This window comes from Molothrus ater, chromosome 26, assembly GCF_012460135.2.
Source record: "Molothrus ater isolate BHLD 08-10-18 breed brown headed cowbird chromosome 26, BPBGC_Mater_1.1, whole genome shotgun sequence".
Classification (NCBI taxonomy): domain Eukaryota; kingdom Metazoa; phylum Chordata; class Aves; order Passeriformes; family Icteridae; genus Molothrus; species Molothrus ater.
In genome coordinates, this window is record NC_050503.2 from 4181524 (window position 1) to 4201143 (window position 19620).

At 41.2% G+C, this 19620-nt stretch overlaps 1 protein-coding gene across 5 annotated transcripts in view; it reads left to right on the forward strand.

Moving 5' to 3' along the window:
- EPS15L1 (epidermal growth factor receptor pathway substrate 15 like 1) overlaps positions 1–14870 on the forward strand; it is a 46135-nt gene extending 31265 nt beyond the window's left edge. For 4 of the 5 annotated variants that reach the window (XM_036399403.2, XM_036399404.2, XM_036399405.2 and 1 more), the window contains 2 exons: positions 4645–4850; positions 9334–14870. In XM_036399403.2, coding sequence (XP_036255296.1) covers positions 4645–4850; positions 9334–9480 — 353 coding nt within the window. In that variant the 3' untranslated portion in view covers positions 9481–14870. The remainder of the gene's footprint in view (positions 1–4644; positions 4851–9333) is intronic. The other variant, XM_036399406.1, reaches the window with a different exon arrangement.
- The last annotated feature ends 4750 nt before the right edge of the window (positions 14871–19620 follow it).

Genomic DNA, 19620 nt, shown 5'->3' on the forward strand with positions numbered 1-19620 from the left:
ATAAGCCCTTTGTATGGGTGGAGTTCACTCTAAGTAACAGCACTTGCTGTGGTAAACCATTTTGTTCATCATCTCTTTTTGCTGAAGTGAGTCCTCGGTGTGGTTTGTGTGCACCACTTGGGTAACTGCTGAAACTGCTGTGGTTTCAGAATAGGACCTGTTTTGCTTTTTTCTGAACTTTTTTTCCCCTGAAACTATTAGCAGAAAAATCAAATAAGGGTTACAACTGTTTGCCTGCCATACCTCAGAACGGTGAGCAGAGTCATGTACAAATGCAACATTTTCCAGCAAATGGAAGATGAATGCAATCTAGGTTATGACTATATCTTGCAGTATTGCAACTTTACCAATGTCCATCAGTAGAGGTGGTAACTCAAACTGTGCTTTGAGTACTTTTGCTTTATGTTGTGGAAAGCCCATCCCCACATTCTTGACACACTAAACTATAAAATTCTTTGTGTAGTTAAGATGGGAGACTTACACTTGCTGTAAGTCAGCAAAGACATCAGAAAGATAACGCTGGTGTTGTTCTTACTAATTTGTGGCTAATAAATGAGTAAATTTGAACATCTAACTGAACCAAACAAACTTCTGCCAGGTCTCAAAACCACGTTTGCAGAGTGTGGCAGGATAATGTGAGCTGTGAACAACATAGAAAAGGCAGTAGAGGAGAGATTTGGACTTGGAGTTGGACTTGATGGTCATCATGGATCATCAGCCTTGTGGTTGATGTATTCAGAGTAGATGCTGCTCTAAAAATTGCTCTGCAAAAATAAACCTGATTGCATAAGGGTTTCCCTCTCACTTTTTTTTTTTTTTCAAAATACAAAAATTACCACCCTATTCTATTCTTTAACATCTAAAAATCTGAAGAAAATGGCACTCAGTGTGTAAAATGAAAGCCTTCAATATCATTAGCAGTAACTCTCATTATATGGTGACATTTCCTCTACAACAAAGTGATTCTTTGTGATCTTTTGTGAAGATGAAGCACGAGAAACCCTAATGCTCTGTGCAGGTTCAAAACCACCCAAAGCTTTGTGCAAAAACCTTAAACAGGCCACCCAGAAAAACCAGTCTTGCTGAACAAATACGTTGCAAACCCAGCATTTGTGTTAACAGTCACCAATTCCACAAAGTGGTTTTGCTAGCAGAATATTTAACCTAAGAAAAAAAGCAGCTTAAAATGGGTCAGTTTTACCTCCATCACTCCAAATTGGTTTTGGGCAATACAGGGTGAGGTATGAGGGGGAATTTACTTGCTGGTAACTGGCAGTAGAGGAAGGGGAAATAACCTAGAAGGCTCTTGTTTTGCCTTGACCAAAAGTTGGAGATGCAGATACTTTAATTCTCTTTGTAATTCTCCAAGGCCAGTTTGGATGGAGCTTGGAGCAACCCAGTCTAGTAGGAGATGTCCCTGCCCATGGCAGGGGGTTAAAACTGGATGAGCTTTAAGGTACCTTCCAACCCAAACCATTCTGGAATTCCATGACTCAAATTTGAAACAAGTTTAAATAAGTTGCTCTTCTCTGTGGAGCATTACACACGAAATGCTGAGTTGCTCATCCCTTGCCAGGCTTGCCTGTCCCCTGGCATGGGATGGCTGTGGCAGTGGTGAGATCTGGAGGCCACCAGGATGGGCAGGATGGAAGCGCAAGACGTCGTTCCAGAGAGCAAAAGGTGCCCTGTGGAAGGGCAGGTGGGGTGAGGGAGTGTCTGTGTTTGTGAGGAGAACAATTTCATGTACAGTCTGTCACTTCCTTCCACTGGCCTGATCTGCCGCTCTTTAGGAGCCACACGGGTCATGGCTGCCGCGGGGATCTGTAGATCCATGTGTCAGATGTGATCCATGTGCTGAACCTTGGAAAATAGTGCTGGGCCAAGCTTTAACTTTAACAGATCTCCTTTACCTTCCAGCTTCAAGGCAGCTGAACCAGTGCTGTTTCTAGAAACTTTCTCAAACCTCGCGGACGTGTTGATAGAATGTCTCCCAGAGCAATGGACACGGCCCCAGGGCTGCCAGGGCTCAAGGGGCATTTGGACAACACTCTCAGGCACAGAGTGGGATTGTTGTGGTGGCTGTGCAGGGCCAGGGGTTGGACTGGATGATCCCTGAGGGTCTCTTCCAACTCAGGATGTTCTAGGAATGTTCTAAGTTCCCTGGGCAGTCTGGAGTATCCTTAAGTTTTAAAAATGTTGTGGATTTTCTGATGTGTATCTCTTTCGGTCCAGCCTAAATCCATTCACCTTTTTCCTGATGGAAGACTTGCAGGACTATGACCAAGTTCCCCTCAAATACTGCCAGGACTAAACAAATCCAGTTCTATCTCCTACTGCACGTGCCTCGTTTTCCATGTCTCTCTGTCTGCTTGTTCAGCTGGGGACTTGCTTGCTTCCCACTTTGCATGCAGCTCAATGCCTGCCAGTGGTGCCAGTAGTGCACCTCAGTCTGATGTTGGCACTGCACTAATGAGAGTCTGTGTGATTCCCTCTGCTCCATGTAAGCCTGATTTCCTCAGCTCCATGTAAACCTGATTCCCTCAGCTCCATGTAAACCTGATTCCCTCAGTTCCCTGGATACCCAGTTCCTTCAGCTCCATGTAAACCTGATTCCCTCAGTTCTGGGATACCCAATTCCTTCAGCTCCATATAAACATGATTCCCTCAGTTCATGGGATACCCAATTCCTTCAGTTCCATGTAAACCTGATTCCCTCAGCTCCCTGGATACCAAATTCTCTGTTTCATGTAAGCCTGATTCCTTCAGCTCCATGTAAACCTGATTCCTTCAGCTCCATGTAAACCTGATTCCCTCAGTTCCCTGGATACCCAATCCCTCAGCTTCATGTAAACCTGATTTCCTCAGTTCTGGGATACCCAATCCCTCAGCTTCATGTAAACCTGATTTCCTCAGTTTCATGTAAACCTGATTTTCTCAGTTCCATGTAAACCTGATTCCCTCAGCTCCCTGGATACCCAATCCCTCAGTTTCATGTAAACCTGATTCCCTCAGTTCTGGGATACCCAATCCCTCAGCTTCATGTAAACCTGATTTCCTCAGCTTCATGTAAACACGATTCCCTCAGTTTCATGTAAACCTGATTCCCTCAGTTCTGGGATACCCAATTCCTTCAGCTCCATGTAAGCCTGATTCCCTCAGCTCCCTGGATATCAAATTCTCTCAGCTCCATGTGAGCCCGATTCCCTCAGTTCCATGTAAACCTGATTCCCTCAGCTCCCTGGATTCCCAATTCCTCAGCTCCCTGCCCACAGGTGCCTCTGGCTTTGGGAAACAGAGGCCAGCTGAGTACAAGGGAGGATGGATTTTGGCTTTTGGCTTCTGGCTTTTGGCTGGTCCTGAGGGCAGGAGAGGCTGAGCTGGGATTTACTGGAAGTTGCTGGATAGGTCATTTATTCAGTGCAAGTTTGCTGATCTTTATTTCCCTTTGAGAAAAGTATTTCCACACATCTGAGCATATATTCATATATAGCATATATTATGAAGTTCATGAGCACGTACCAAAGTACTTTTCTGAAAAGCTCCCAGGCTATGACTTAGATGTGCCAAGAACACTCTGAAATTTAGGGTTTGATCCATTTCTCTGTGCTTTCCTAGTATGTATATCATAATGGGAATGAATGATAAGATTCCTATGAAATTATAGTTCAAATAATTGGATATTTCAAAGCAACTCTATTGCTACAAATAATGTATGAAATTCAGGTTATTATGCCATAGTTGTAAGTATTGGTTTATTTTAAGAATGTTTCTAGATTTTCCTTTATCAAGTACATATTGCAATCAAGAATGTTCACCCAAGGAATATTTTCCCTGGAAGCTGGACAAATACTTCTCAGGAGCAATCTTTTTTTTTTTTAGGTGGGGCAGGAGGGGGAGAAATCTATTTATCTGTTTATCTGACCTCATAAAATAATCTTTTGGCAAGGGGAATTAAAAATCAACCCTTGATGCTTTAATTGCAAGAAAATTAAGTATACACATCATATTTATGAGCATACACAATAATTCCTGTGATGTCATTTGTTGTTGGGGTGGAATATAAGAACAGTCACCTACAAAAGGTGGGTTGTGGAGCAGACACCCCAGAGAGAGGTGAATTGGCCTCTTTTTCTTTGTGTACATGGTGGTAGAAGGATGAACCAATTCCAGGAAAAAAGGCAGAATGCAGGCATTCTGTAAAGTGACAGCTAAGTTACTCTTTAATCCTATTTAACCTTACTTATCTTTAGTGATACATGGTTTTTTATTTTGTCTTCTATATAAAATCAAGCTTAAACTTGAAATATCTCTAATCCTGGAAAATCAAAGTCATACTTGTCAATTTTTTTCTGACCAAATGTCTTTATAATGGGTTTCATCATTTAAAATCTTGATGGTATTAATATTTTGGTATGTATAAATAGCTAAATCCACTTAAACAAAACAACTGTTTTAGATGATTTGCACTGAGAAATGAATTCCATTATATTGGGTTAAATTTTCACCCACCCCAGGAAGGCTGGATGATGCTTAAGTGTATCAGTGCAGTTTCCTATTTCAGAGCTTTGCATTGTCCATGGTAAGTAACTTCTCTTTTTCTCCTTTTGTTTTTTTTTTTGTTTTTTGTTTTCCTAAACTTTCCAGGTAAAAGTACTCCTGTAAGCCACCTTGGGTCTGCAGATTTTCCCAAGCCCCATGATCCATTCCAGCCATTTGGGGCTGACAGCAGTGACCTGTTTCAAAGTAAAAAGGGGTTTGGGGACCCATTTAGTGGAAAAGATCCATTTGCTCCCTCCTCTTCAAGTAAAACTTCTAAAGACTCTTCCTTGGGGTTTGCAGACTTCAGCTCTGTAAGTTAAGTTCCTTGTCTCTGAGCAAACCACTTTCTGCTCTGCTTGCAGCAATCTCTGTTGGGTTTTTGTCTTACCTGCAAAACCTACTGTTCCCTGGCTTCTGTCTCTCAGTACCTTCATGCTGTCCTCATTGTTTTTGTATTAATATTTCTGTAATAAAAAGGCGTTATTTCAATAAAAAAAAGAAGTTTCCTACTAAATTTTCAAGGGTTTACTTGCATTTAAATTATTTTAGTACAGTGTGCCTTTACTCTCAAATTCTTTGTAGCAGAATCTGTGTATTGTTTTTGTTGCATGGAGGCTATTTTGTAAATGGATTTTTGGGAGCCAATGATGTAAAGACTCAAAAATAATTGATATTGAACATTTCTCTAGCAATTTCACCATATCCTGAGAAGCAAATCCTTGAAGAGAAAGTTTCTAATAAGTCCTTGTAACTGTTTGTGGAGAAAATTCTGACATTTGCTGTATATGATGGAATGTGGTCATAGAGAGACGCAGAAATTGAGACAGAAATGGAAAATTTAGCTGTTGAATTTTGTTCATGTTACTGATGTTGTAGAAAAGACAGAGAAAACAAAATGGTTTTGCAGAGCCAAGATAGAAAGGTCCACGCTGCACTCCAGAAGACCATCCCTGAAGGTTTGAAAACAAAGCCAGGTCCCCATTCCCTTAAAAATACTGGGGTCTCCAAAGCCTGGCTTTGCCTTTAGTGCTGCAGTTGGAAATGCAGTGGTGGTGTGGTTCCTCTTGCTTCCATAAGTGGATAGAATCTGTTCCATCCACAGCCTCAGGCTTCTTCCTCCTTTCACATGTTTTTGTTTTCTCATGTTGCCACGCAGTAAAATTGAACTTAAAATTGAACTTACTCTGTTCCTTAGCTCTGCTGGACACAGGACAGTGTTCAGCAAGGGGAGATATTTAAGCTGAATCTTTTCAGGTTGTTTCTTTTTAATGTTTTGGGTTTTTTTTTTTTTCCTAGTTATTATTTAATGTTAAATGTGTATCACTTTCCTATTTGATATTGTTAGCTGAGGTCATCTGTGCAGACTTTAGTTGGCCTCAGGGCTTTAATTTATCACTTTTGAAACGTCCAAGTTCAAGATTTGTTGTATGTTTGACCACAGATAGTTGGATTTGCACAGTTAAATTCTGATTGTATACAAACTGGTGACATTCTTAATAAAAATAAGACACAAAACCTGCTTTATCTGAAGTTTCTTCAACAACATCTAATTTCTTCCTGCAATCAAAGACAAATGATGGAATGGAATGACTCTGACCCAGTTGTCATCTTACTTTCCAGACCCTTATTTCTTAAGTTAAAACGTGGTTTCCTCTGAGTGATTGTATCAAATGATTAACTAAAATCTCTGATCCCAATCCTAGTGGGTGCTCCAGGGTCAGATTTGCTGTGCCATCACGTTCTCAGCTCAGATTATCTTTAGAAGATAAGGAACAAGTAGGAAAAATGAGATGAGCAGTAGCCACTTAATAATTCCTGTTAAGTGGCATTTCATCAAATGAAATAAATTTTTAAATCAGTTTTTCTGAATTAATTTCTCCTCCTGTAGGAAAAAAAAAAGAAATGTTGACTGAATTTGGCTGAAAGGCAAATTTTGATCCCTTTTTGCCTCAGTTCATGGGTTTTTTTCCTTTTCTATGACACAATTATGCTACTACACTTGACAATTTCTGATCCTTCTGTACAATATTTGAAATGTGCCAGTTACCTTGAAATGATTGAGAATATTGTGCTTCTCTTTGCCTCATGGTTGGGAAACTTTGTTCATAGTGGAAATGAAAATCAGTTTTACTTACAGAAGGTTTTTGACATCTACTTTGAATCCATGGAATCTTAAGAACAGAATCATGTAGAACTGAATAATCAAACAACCTGATTTTAATTGAAATCCTTGACTGTTCCAAGAAAGAACATGAGAACCTTCATTATATTTTAGTAGGAAAATCTGCTGCTTTTTTTCACACACTGGCAAATTCACGCACCCAGAGTTTATGTATATTTTCATTGCATCCTTAACCTTGTTGCTGTCATTAAATATGATTCATTGGAACAAAACACTCTTTTGGTAGCTCAGATTGCAGGTATTTCTGGGTTCCAGCTGCAGTTTACAGAACAAGAAAAACCAATTTTATTTTTTTTTTTTTGCCAAGAAACAGAACACTGAGCACTGAGCTTTTTGTCTCAGTGCAAGCTGGAAATTCAGCACACACAAATCGGTGGAGTTTGTATGATTTGTCTTGCTGCAGTCTGCTGGTTTCATCTACACTGTACCTCTGAAAAAGAAAAGGAAAGGAAGGATTTAATGTAATTACACATGTGACACATATTTATCGACTTTTTGAAACCTGGACATAGGCAAAAAATTGTTATTGTATTAAATTAGCTGTAAATTACCTTTTTATAGACAATCTGTGGCATTAATGAACTGTTCTGTATTTATTTCACTACTCAATGGTGAGAGTTACCTCCTGAAAATTGTACTTTGTGCCAACCACTTGTAACGAGGCACATCCAGATTTGTTTCCAATGAATCTCTTGCCTATTTTTTCCTTTTTCTTTTTCCACTCAGCACTTTTAACTGCAAAAATATAACTTGTGTCCAATAAACAAGTTATAATTGGGACTCTCATAAACTTTGGAAGCCTTATCCTAGGAAGCCTCCTTCTATGGAAGCCATAGAAGTAAAACTGGTTTCTCAACATTAAAAAAATATCCCAAATAGTTTGACCAAAGTGTCTTATATTTCTGAAAATAGTAACCATTCATTTTCCATCCCAGCTGTTGGATCTGCCTCAATTCCTGGACTAAGCAGAGAATTCCTGCTTCCATTTGTATCTGTCTTTACCTTGAAAAAAAAATTAATTTATTTAAAATCTTAATGAGCTTTTTAATCTTACCTATCAGCTGACATTATTTAAATAAGGAGTGTAGTAGGATCTCTCATTTTAAAAGTAAAATCTCAAAAGGTGTTACACTTCTGTTGTATTTTAGTGACATCAAATGCAAAGATTCTCATGTAAATTTTTATAGCAATCAAAGCAGAGATATTGCATGAAGAAAAGTGGGGGTTTTTTGCATCAAATCATCTCTAAAGTCACAATGGCAGAAAAAAAAAAATGAAGAATGATGGGCATCCAGAGGCATGATTAAATGATGAGTAAATGAGAATTGGGTTTGGGTTAAAAGAAATTCAAATAGGCAGATTTATGTCAAAATACATAAAAAACAGAAATTCCAGAGACACTGCAGAGAGGAGGAGGAGGCTGGGGTGGGACTATCACGGGGTTTATGCAGCTGGGCAGGGCTCAGCACTGAAGCTTGCATTTTAACCCTCAGTTCAATAGTTCAGGTGTGGCTGCAGCAGGCTCAGAGTCTCTGTGCCCTGGGCCACAAGGGATTTTTGCAGGATTCATCCAGCTGAAATTTTTCTCCTCAAAAACCCCTCAAATAATATCTTTTCCTGCATGCACGCAGAAAAAAAAAATCCCCAAAACATAAACCAAAAAGCAGATTTTAGAAGTGGGCTTTAATGCAAACATTTGCATGCAGCTGTTCCCATCCTCCTCCTCCTCAGCAAATGCTAAAATTAGCTGGGAACAGATTATATTTGAGTTAGAAATTGTTATGATTTCAATAAAAAAAATTCAGGTTTTGTTCAAAAAGTTCAAACAAGCAAACTTCTGCATCCTTCAGTGGTAAATACTACAATATCATTTTGGACAAGTTCTGCTGCATTGTACTTGTGTTTGGGGGAGCCCAAACAGGTTTAGGAGCTGAATGTTATTAAGTGTGATATTTTCTTAGTGTTCTCTGCTGAGGTAAATTGGATTCTCTCACATTATTTCTTACTGGGGAACCTCTGTGTATTTTATGGACAGCAGCAGAAGCACTTTGGGTAACTTTTGATTTGATGGTGAAACTTCCCACATGTCAGCAGTGTCCAAAATCACTTCTCAAACCCCTCCCCTTAGCAGGAACTACCACAATAAAACTCTCTGTTGTGCAGTTGCACAAGAATAAATAACTATTAGCTTTACCAGCTATTTCTTCTTAAAAATGGTTGTAGTTGCTGTGCTTCCAAACCATTAACTTCCTTTTTTTGTGCTTGTGGAGGGGTTTTTTTGGCAGTTTTCTTACCCAAGTGAGCCACAGATGCGGGGACTTGCATCCCATGTGGGTTGATTTCCAGGTGGGAGGAGGAGGAGGTAACTAAGGAAGTAAAGGAAGGAGGAATTAAGGAAATAAATCAAAGGAGGAAGTGAAGGAGGAAGAAATTAAGGAAATAAAGGATGAAGTGAGGGAGCCAGTGAGTGAATTTCAGTCTAGGACTGCCCTAAGACAGCCTGGTATAGTTGAGCCGAATATTCAATAAGTCTGATTCTTTGTATTTTTTTGCACAATTTCTTCGAGCTGGTTGGTAACCTTATTAATTGATTTTCCATTTTCATTTTTTAGTTTGGAAATGAGGAGCAGCAGCTGGCCTGGGCGAAGAGAGAGAGTGAAAAAGCAGAGCAGGAAAGACTGGCTCGGTTGAGGAGACAAGAACAAGAAGACCTTGAGTTGGCCATTGCACTCAGTAAGGCTGACATGCCAAACTCTTAAAGAGGGTCTTGGCCTCCACCTTGTTCAAGAGAAACCTTGGAACAAAGCTTTTATAAAAATACTAAATCCTTGGTTTATATTTGTGAAAATAATTTAAGTCACCCTCAGATTTAAACAGGACTGGCTGGTTGTGGCTCTGACCAGGCTCTGTGTGGCTTCTCGAGTGCATAACCTGCAGGAATCACTGTATAAGCTGTATTATATGTTCTAGATAAAAATTTATTGCTTGTAAGAAATTTAATGTGTAATCCTAAGGTACTGAAAGTTTCTTTATCTGAAACACAAATGTTGCATAGAGTAAACTGCAGCTTGTGAATCCGTTGTTTTTTTTTTTTTATAACCTGAATTCCACTGGGTCTTTGAGGCTGCAGTATGGATTTAAAAGAAAATGTCATAAAAGGAGAATATTTATAGAATTAGCTTTCACTTGTTACATTTATTTAATACTTCATGGTAGGCTAATCAGTACTTCTTCTGCATCAGCTATGTCAAAGCATAAATTCATTGGTATTTTTATCCAGAAGTTGTGGCTTTTGCAAAAGAATCTGACAATTTATATATGATGGATACAGTGAACTCTGTAAAACAGTACAAATTTGAAGACTCTAGAAATCAGTAGTTCTTCTAATTTAAACTTTTGTTTTCATTGAGTTTTAATAATTGTATACGACTAAAAGCGGGAATTAATTCAGTAAATGGGATAAATAATTTAGCAGTTAAATTATGAAGTAAAAATTTGCTTTAGTGCAAGCAAACAGGATTGCAAGGTGGTGAAACACATTTGGGTGCTGCTTTAATGTGACATCAGGAAATGAAGTGGTGGAAAAGTTGCCATGTGTGAGGAGTGCTCCCCCCTAGCACTCATTGTACCCTCATTGTACCCTCATTGTACCCTCATTGTACACTCATTGTACACTCATTGTACCCTCATTGTACACTCATTTTACCCTCATTGTACACTCATTGTACCCTCATTGTACCCTCATTGTACACTCATTTTACCCTCATTGTACCCTCATTGTACACTCATTGTACACTCATTGTACACTCATTTTACCCTCATTTACTCCAACTCCCAGCTCACAGAGTAGGTTGTGTTAGCCAGGTGACCCTCTGGGACAGTCTCTACCTCTGCTTCTTCGATTCCACCTCTTTGGGGTTACAGATCAAGCAGCTTTAGCTGAAATGAAGCCAAGTTGAATCAGATTTTAGTTGCCAAATACACATTCACACATCAGTTGTGGCAGCACTGTCTGGGCTGGCTCTAAAATCCAGTTTGCAGGACTCAGACCAGGTAGGAACGGGTTTTGTATGCACTGAATGCTTCCACCTGGAAAACACAACACAGAATGTGTTTGACATGTCATAGAAAAAATGAGTCTGTGAATTTAATTTGCTTACTAGAAATGCCTTTTCTGATTACAGGAATTCTAAAACTTCTGTTGTGTTTGCCTTGGACTTTTCTGTCTGGTAGAGTAGGGATCTAGCACAGCATTTTTAAATGTCCTCAGTCTTTCCTGCCCTCTGTTCTCTGGGAATACAAAAGCTTTACATTCTGTGTTCTTACTGACGTGGCCCTTGTCTTACAACATTTTCTCTTTTTTTTTTAAATGTGATATTCCTTCATCATCTTCAATGCATTTCTATTTTTTTATGTCCTTGCTTCCTTACTTTTATTTTCATACTACAATGATAGTGCCTGCTCAGTGAATGAAAACAATCTTCCCCTGTTCAGTTGGGATTGCCTTATCCTGGATGCTTTCCTTACACAGAGGAGTCAGGCTGCATCTTTTTTAGCATCTTGGTAGCTTTCAGCTCTGAAATGCAGCCAGGACGTGGCATTTGTAGCCTCAGGCTTTTGTGGGGAGGTAGGTGGATGGGTGGGTGTGCAGACACACTCATCTCTTCGCGTTTAGGATGTTCCTTCCAGGAGTCACAACTCCCCTTTTGCTGTGTGTCTCCTGTGCTAATGGTACTACAAATAATGTAAACCTTTTCTTCTCCTCAGAAGAAGATTTATTTCTAATACCAAAACCAACCATATAATGGTCTTTAATATTGTCCTTTAATGAGCCCTTTGGGATGCAACAGAATCTATTTCTAATTTTGAAGATCCTGATTTTAGATCCCTTCCCATTGCAATAATTTTTCTCTAATATATGTTTGATTATGTGATCAAACACACTAAAACACAGAGAATTCTTCTGTTACTGTATAGAACTTGAAATCTCTGAGAGCTAACTTGTGTCTGTCTTTAGGTAAGTAACATGATAAAACTTCAGCTGTGAAAGAGCAATTTTCAAAAGCAGGTGGCTGCAAGATTCTCAGTGCAGTTATAGAAACTGTACCCATGTGTAAGATCCTCCAGGGTTCACCTGAGTTCTTGGGGTGTCTCTTCTGCTACCATAAAATTTAGAAATTAATACCAATTCTGGATGGGATGATAGCACTCCAGTGGGACAGGTGGATTGACTAAAGAGCTCGATGCATTTTTGAAGTTCTGTACCATAACAAGACTTTCTGCTGCTTTGTCAGGGCCCTAAAACACTGACTTTATAATGCTTCTAGGCCAATGAGATGATGTTTTCAAGATGTCCAGCAGGGAGACAGAAATGTGAATTATTCCAGCATTCTGTATAGTGTTAGGGCTCATTTTTGTATTTCCTTATTGACTCTTCCTCATATTTGCTTGGACAGTAACTGCAGATCAACCAATGAACAGGGACAGAACCCAATATATTGTCTATGCACAGTATTAGATTTAGGAACCTTAAATTTACTGAAACACTCTTGATTCAAAATGCTGTCACTGCAGTAGAAGAAAACCTAGCTGTGATTCCTCACTTTGCATTTAATACAATTTTCCATATAAAAAGGAAGATTCCCCACATTCTTTCCCTCTGCTGTAACTCAGTGTTTGTACAATACCTGCACTTGCTCTTTGAGGCAAAACTCTATTGCAAGACATTGCTCTTCTTCCTCCAGACCAGTGAAATTTAAAGCACAAACAGGCCTGTTGCTATTTGGGCAGAGAAAATACATACAATGTAAGATATGGAAAATGTGAATACCCCCAGTGCATATACAGTGTACAGTGAGATCCATATTATTTGTGTCTATGTGTATATATACATATACATATATATATATATAGAGTATTGTATAATGTAATCATAGTGTGTGTATATACATGTCCACATGCTATGTCCAGTATATAGTTCCTTGTGCTGTACATAAAATATGTATATACAGTGAATATGTAGAATATGCATATATATTCTATATATTAAAGCTTGTGTGTATGTGTGAACATACACAGATAACCACATATGGATACAGAATTGAATCTTTACAGAAAATCAGATTAGCTCATGGCTCTGAGAGTTTCAAAGTCCTGGTTAAAAAAAAAAAAAAAAGAGGAGAAATTATTTCTAATCAATTTGTATCAAGATTTCTTTAATTGACATGAATAAATGTGTTCATTGGCTGTGCCAGGTGTGAGAGAACCCTGGCAGAAAGTAGTAATTATCTGCACTGGATGTAATTTCACATTCTTTGTAGTTTTTAAAGTATCTGTTTGGAATGTAGGTTCAGCTGCTGATCTTGCATCTCATCTTTCTTCTCTGGGCGGAGGCAGTGAGTTTTCTTCTATTCTTGCTCGTAGTTTCCCTCTTCCCTCTTTCCTTTCTTTTCCTTTTGAAAAAAATATTTGTGGGGAGCTGCTCCCATACACACACACCCCAAACAGTCACAGGCAAAGGTGGAAAACATGTTTTTCTTGCTTCATTCCAGTCAGATTGGTTGCACATAATTGTCATCTGGATTCCAGTTCTGTGTTTCCTCCATTTCCACCTGAGCTTTTACTTCAGGAGGAACAAATATCCATTGCATGTTTGGTTTAGAGGAAAGAGTGGGGGTGATTCTTCTTTCTACTTGGATAAATTATGAGCCTCTGTGGAACCTTGAGTGGTCAGAGTTTAGCAGGGTTTTATGGTGGCACACACGTTTTATGTGGAATTTATACCACTGGATGGACTCGTGGAAAGCCCTGGGTTGCGCAGAGCACTGAGGCACAGCAGTTAAACAGGACAGACAGACAGACAGACAATTATTCCCATTGAACCTGCCCATGCAGGCAGTGCACATAGGGCACAGATACTGAATTACCACATTGCCCCTCACAGAACTGTGTGTTCACATTTGCCTTCAGCGGTTTCCCTCAGTTACCCTCAAACCTCCCAGTCACCCTGCAATGAAAACAGATGCTCGTAAAAGTCATACTTCCACAATAATGCTGTAAGAAATATTTTTATATAGGCAACTTTTTCTTCATGGAGCCTCTGCCCTGTGAGGGTCACGAGTCCTTCCTGTATCTTGTTCCATGTACTGTGCTCTCAAAGTGTAGGAAGTTCCAAGCTGTGTCTGTGCAAGCCTCTTTACTTTTGATTCCCATCTGTGAAATCTGTTGGCACTATTGTAGAAATCATTTTGCCGTCTTATGCTCAAGGATAGAACACTTTTTCTTGACTTCTTCTTATAATCCTTTTGGGGTTACTATTTCTTCTTTAGTGTTTCTCCATTGAGAAGAATATTTGTTCTGTAGAACCGTGGCCCAAGGAGTTTTGGTCCAAGTAGAATTGTTGCTTTCCCTTGTCTAAGAGTTTGATTTCTCCTTTCTTCTGTATTTTTTTTTCCTCCCTCTCAGGAATTTCATTTCTGCTTAATCCTCATTTAGAGCTGGAACTCTGTTGATGTGAATTGATCTCTGTTGTTAATCGTCTAATTCAATTATCTTCCTGTACTAGTGGAACAGCCAGGTTTTTGGTTATGTATTTGGTTAAATATTGCATCTATGTAGACTTCACAACAACCATCTTTTCTTAGAAAGGAATTTGCTTGGAGTATGATGGAATCATAGAAGATTTATTTTTAGAGTAAATATGTTAACTATAATTCATTGACACACCTGTTTGATCAGTTGATATACTGCTCTTTTTACTTGAAAGTTTTATAAATAAAGGCTAATTTGTTATAAAATGGAATTTTCATTTTTCCAACTTCTGCCTCTCCCTTTCAATTTCAAAGGAAAGCTCCTAGTGACTGTGGTTCCTTCTGCTGTTGCAAGTGCAGAGTGCTCTTCTGGTGTCCCTTTTAATAAATCATCCTTCAGTCTGATCTGAAAAGGTGGAAACACAAAGTGGAAACTGCAGTGTTGACCTAAATCTGACTAATATCTCCAAATATGTACATTATTGTGGTTATATTTATCTTTCAAATGTTATAACAAATTGTAAGGTATTTTAATTTTAACCCATCTCATGTGTTATATTGTTTAATATAATAAGAGAAATGTTATTGTTTAATATAATAAATGAAAGTTACTTTTTGGAGCTCTGAGATTTCAGCACTCTTTCTTTACTTTTTTTTTGTCCACAGTTTCACAAGTTTTTCTGTTCAATTTGTGAATCTTGCTTTGAAGATCAGCTCTGTTCTCTGCACTGAAATATTTTTCCTGTTGGCCGATGCCCTCTGCACTGTTTTCCCTCCTCTCCTTCCCTTTCTTCCTTGTCCCAGCTGGATTTGGGCTGAGCAGAGCAGTCTCAAATCCAGCACCACGCCCTTCCCAAGCAGTCTGTGTGCAGCAATTCTGGATGTCCTGGCAATTTACACTAGGAGTGGCTGGGGACATCACTGGAGACAACCTTTGGCTGGCTGGGAAAACACCCCTCACTGCTGGGCTGTTCCATTTACTCACTTTGACTCATTCTTCTCCCAGCTCTTCTGCTCCTGCTCACCTGGTCAAGGTCAGCAGCAGCTTGCCCAGGCAGGTTTCCCTGCAGTATTTTTAGTACATTCACATTTTGGAGGGTTTGAGTGTCACAGATGGGCACAATTCCTGCCCAGTTCTCATCGTGTCACGCTTCTCATCTCTCATAAAACCATCACCCAGCTCTCCATGTGTTGCTCCCACTCGAGTTTCTGGGGTCTGACACACACAGCATTCTCATCCCTGTGCTTTGCCAAATTCTTTCCTAATCCACCTTGTCTGGGCTTAATCTGAAAGGACGCCCCTGTACCCAGCATGGCCTAAGAGCCCCTTCACTGGACAGGGAAGAAAAGCATCACCATTCTGTTGAGGATGTGGAAATTTCACCCTAAAGGCTGCCCAAGGTCTGAGCCCAACTGTTAAACCTCAAACACAGTTGCAGCATTTATTGACTGAACTTAAATATGTCCCAGGCCCAGCTCTCCTCTTGGAATTCTGTCTGAAAGTGCTGTCAGGTTTATCTCTAGAATTGCTGAATCTCCCATCTGCTGTGCATGACTATCAGTGTAGTCACTCTGAGTACCTTTTCCCTCCTGTCTGGTTGGTTTTTTTTTTTTTTTTTTTTTTAATGCTATCACCACCATTAAAACTTTTTATTGGTGCTGATGCAGCGTCTGGTAAAATCGCTGCAGCCTTCCCAATTGATGGAATCTCTCAGGACTCTGCCAGCAGCATGCACAATATATTTCTGCTGTTTAACTTCCCATTAAGATCCTGGATCACAATTTTCAGAATGAAAAACCCCTGTGCTCTCTGCCTATCCCTTGCTTCCACAGAAAGGACATCCAGGCATTCTCTATCCCTTATTTTGCAATATAATATAAATCATTAAGATAACAAAACTCATGCTGTCATTGCACACAGGCTGTTAATAAATGGTTGTTGGGATCTGAGGATATTTTTGTGTGTTTTTTCTTTTGTGTTTAAGCCTCAGGCTCAGTAGTTATTCACCTAATACATTAAATGTCACAGGAGATCGTATCCAAAATGATATTCCCGATATTTCTTTGTGACATAATGAGCCAGAACTCCTGGGCCACGGCAGAGGAGCTGCTGCAGTGCCCGAGTTCAAAGCTCTGCTTCACTCCAGCATTTGGGACATGTCTTGCACAGGCAGGACCTGGGACAGGCCCAGCTGAGAGCAGCTGCTTCGAGGACACCCAGGAGTTTTCAAGTTTGTAGATGCCACCAAGTAGGTTTTGGATGCTAGCAATGGGGATGGCTTTCTCCCTGCTAAATTACATGGGGTTTGGGATGAATTTTTTGCTAGTTACCATAGTGATGGCTACATGACTTTGTTGTAGTTGTTTTTTTTCTAAATATAGCAAAAGAAATTGCTAGAGCTTGGGGTTCTGGCTTCAAAAATTCAATTTAAGCAAAGCCTAACAGCTACTCTGTGTTAGGGGTGCACAAAATAGCTTAAGAAACCACAGAGCTTCTACCACAGAAAACCACAGAACCACACAATCCTATAATTTGAAGAGTGGACAAACTTATTTTGGCATTCTTGTGGATGGAAGACCAAAGTTTAGAGCCAGTCAATGTTTTCAGGCAGTTTGTAAATGGCTGTGAGCAACCAAGGGCTCACACAGGTTGAAATGCCCCATCCTGCCTGAGGTGAGCCATGCCCAGCACTGAAGCTTCAGCTCTTCCGGATCTCGATTAGCTACAACACTGAATCTAAAATAAACTTCCAGAAAAGCCACGGGGTTTCTAGTCCAGCCTTCCACTTTAGGGTTAAAAAAAAAAAGACATTTGAAAGTGTCCTGCCTGCTGGCTTGCTGGGTGCTGGCTGTGCACAGAGTGCTGCTGAGGTGCTGGGCTGTTCCACAGGCACTGCTGCGGCACCACGATGGTGCTGGTTGTGTGCAGCCTGATGCTGGCTGTGCACAGGGTGCTGGGGTGCTGCTGCTGGGCTGTTTCACGGGTGCTGGGGTGCTGCTGGATATGCACAGGGTGCTGGGGTGGTGGTGCTGGGTATGCACGGGGTGCTGGGGTGGTGCTGGTGTGGTGCTGGGTATGCACAGGGTGCTGGGGTGATGCTGGTGTGGTGCTGGATATGCACAGGGTGCTGGGGTGATGCTGGGGTGCTGCTGGGCTGTTTCACCAATGCTGGTGTGGTGCTGGATTGATGCTGGGTTGGTGCTGGGTATGCACAATCTGCTGGGGTGGTGCTGGATTGGTGCTGGGATGCTGCTGGGGTGCTGCTGGGGTGCTGCTGGGTGAGCACAGGGTGCTGGGGTGGTGCTGGTGTGGTCCTAGGCTGTTTCACCAGTGCTGGATTGGTGCTGGGATGGTGCTGGGTATGCACAATCTGCTGGGGTGGTGCTGGATTGGTGCTGGGATGCTGCTGGGATGGTGCTGGGTGAGCACAGGGTGCTGGGGTGGTCCTGGGCTGTTTCACCAGTGCTGGATTGGTGCTGGGATGCTGCTGGGGTGCTGCTGGGTGAGCACAGGGTGCTGTGTCACCTTCAAGACCCAAAAGGGGACGGAGCCACACGGCCCTGCAGCAGCTGGACCAGGTCCTGCTCTGGGCTGTTTCAGAATTACAGCGTGTCCTGACAGCGAGGTCCCATCTCAGAGGAGTTTTACTGACTCTTCTCAAGTCAGTGGGTGAGGAAAAACCATTTTTAGCAGAGTGAAACAATGCTCTGAAACTCCACGTGGAATGATCCCACTTTGAGCGCTGACTGCTCTGGATGGTACCTGAGTTTGGCAACATTTACCTCCCTTTTCACTGGGACCATTGTGCAGGATTTTCTTGTTTCTGCACTTAACCTGCTCTAAACTCACCTCACAATCTATCTTACAACAATAGGGAGCCCATGGCTGTGGTATCTTATATTAATATGTGTGAAAATCTTGTTTTCAATGGACTCTACATTTCCTCCCATTAGGTTTAACTACAACTTCTGTAGCTTTTTTCCTTTCCCTGGTATGTTGAAATCAAATCCACAATAGCTGCAGGTTGTTGTCACTGGATGCTCCCTGGGAGGCAGATGGTTAATTAGAACAAAATTACTTAAGAGATGACAACCTGATGGTCAATTATTAGAAGATGTGGAACATTAGTGGTTTCCTGCTGACCAGGGGAGGCTGGGTAGATCACTGGAATTACAGCATATCTTTGGATGTACTCATTTAAAACAATTAAAGAAAGGGAAAAAAAAAAGAGAGTTGAAAATTACTCATAATAGAATGTGAGAAGAATGAGATCAGCATCTCTTTTTTTTTCTACTACAAGATGATCTCAAGAACATGCAGTTTCCTGTAAAGATCACACAGCTATTATCACAGATGCCCTCCCTTAAACAATGACAAGGAAGTTTCTTGTGAACTCCTATTAGTGCTTTGTCCCCCCATCCCTTCCAACATTCAGAGGACTAACTTTATATATTTTTGTATGAGGTCTTTTATATTTGTGTATGAGGATTCCTCTGCTCTATTTTCAGTTGAGTCACTAATCTGAAAACTCAGAGAGCACCACATCTCCCCTGCTCATCGGGGTCTGAGCGCTACTTGGTAACACAAAAATCTGCCTGATTGCAGAGATCAGCTGTGTCATCTGAAGACATTTTAGTGAGCAGGAGCAGAGGCAGCAGAGGTGAAAACCCTCCCAGCCAGACTCTCACCTGGAGCAAAGGCAGGCTGGGATGCTCCCAGGCTGAGGCACTGGAGGAGGAGCAGCACACAATGTGCAGGTGCTGCAGAGCGGCCACACGAGGGTTTTTCAAGGGTTGGTGGCTGTGGTGATTTCATTTCTGCACAAAGGCCCTGAGCAGCACACAATGCCACTCACAGGCTGCAGCTGCCCTGGAATCACAGAATCCCAGCTCCAAGTCCGTCCTGTTCCACCCCTGCCATGGGCAGGGACACCTCCCACCAGATCAGGATGCTCCAAACCCTGTCCAAGCTGGCTTTGAACATTTCCAGGGATGAAGCAGTGACAATTTCTCTGGGAATTCTATTCCAGTCCCTCACCACCCTCACAGAGAAGAATTCCTTCCCAGTGTCCCATCTAACCCTGCTCTCTGGCCGTGTGAAGACATTCCCTGTGTCCTTCACTGGAGCCCTTGTCCCCAGTCCCTCCCCAGCTCTCTTGGAGCCCCTTTGGGCACTGGAAGGGGCTTTGAGCTCTCCTTGGAGCCTTCTCTTCTCCAGGCTGAGGATTTGGAAGGGAAGAAAACTGGTCAGACCAGCCAGAGGTCAGGAGAGGGCTGGGGACCAGCAGAGCCAGATAAGTGCTGTGCTGTGATGTTGTGAGGCTTCCAAGCTCTCCTCCATCACTGGAAAGCTCTGGCTGGGCCCTTCCC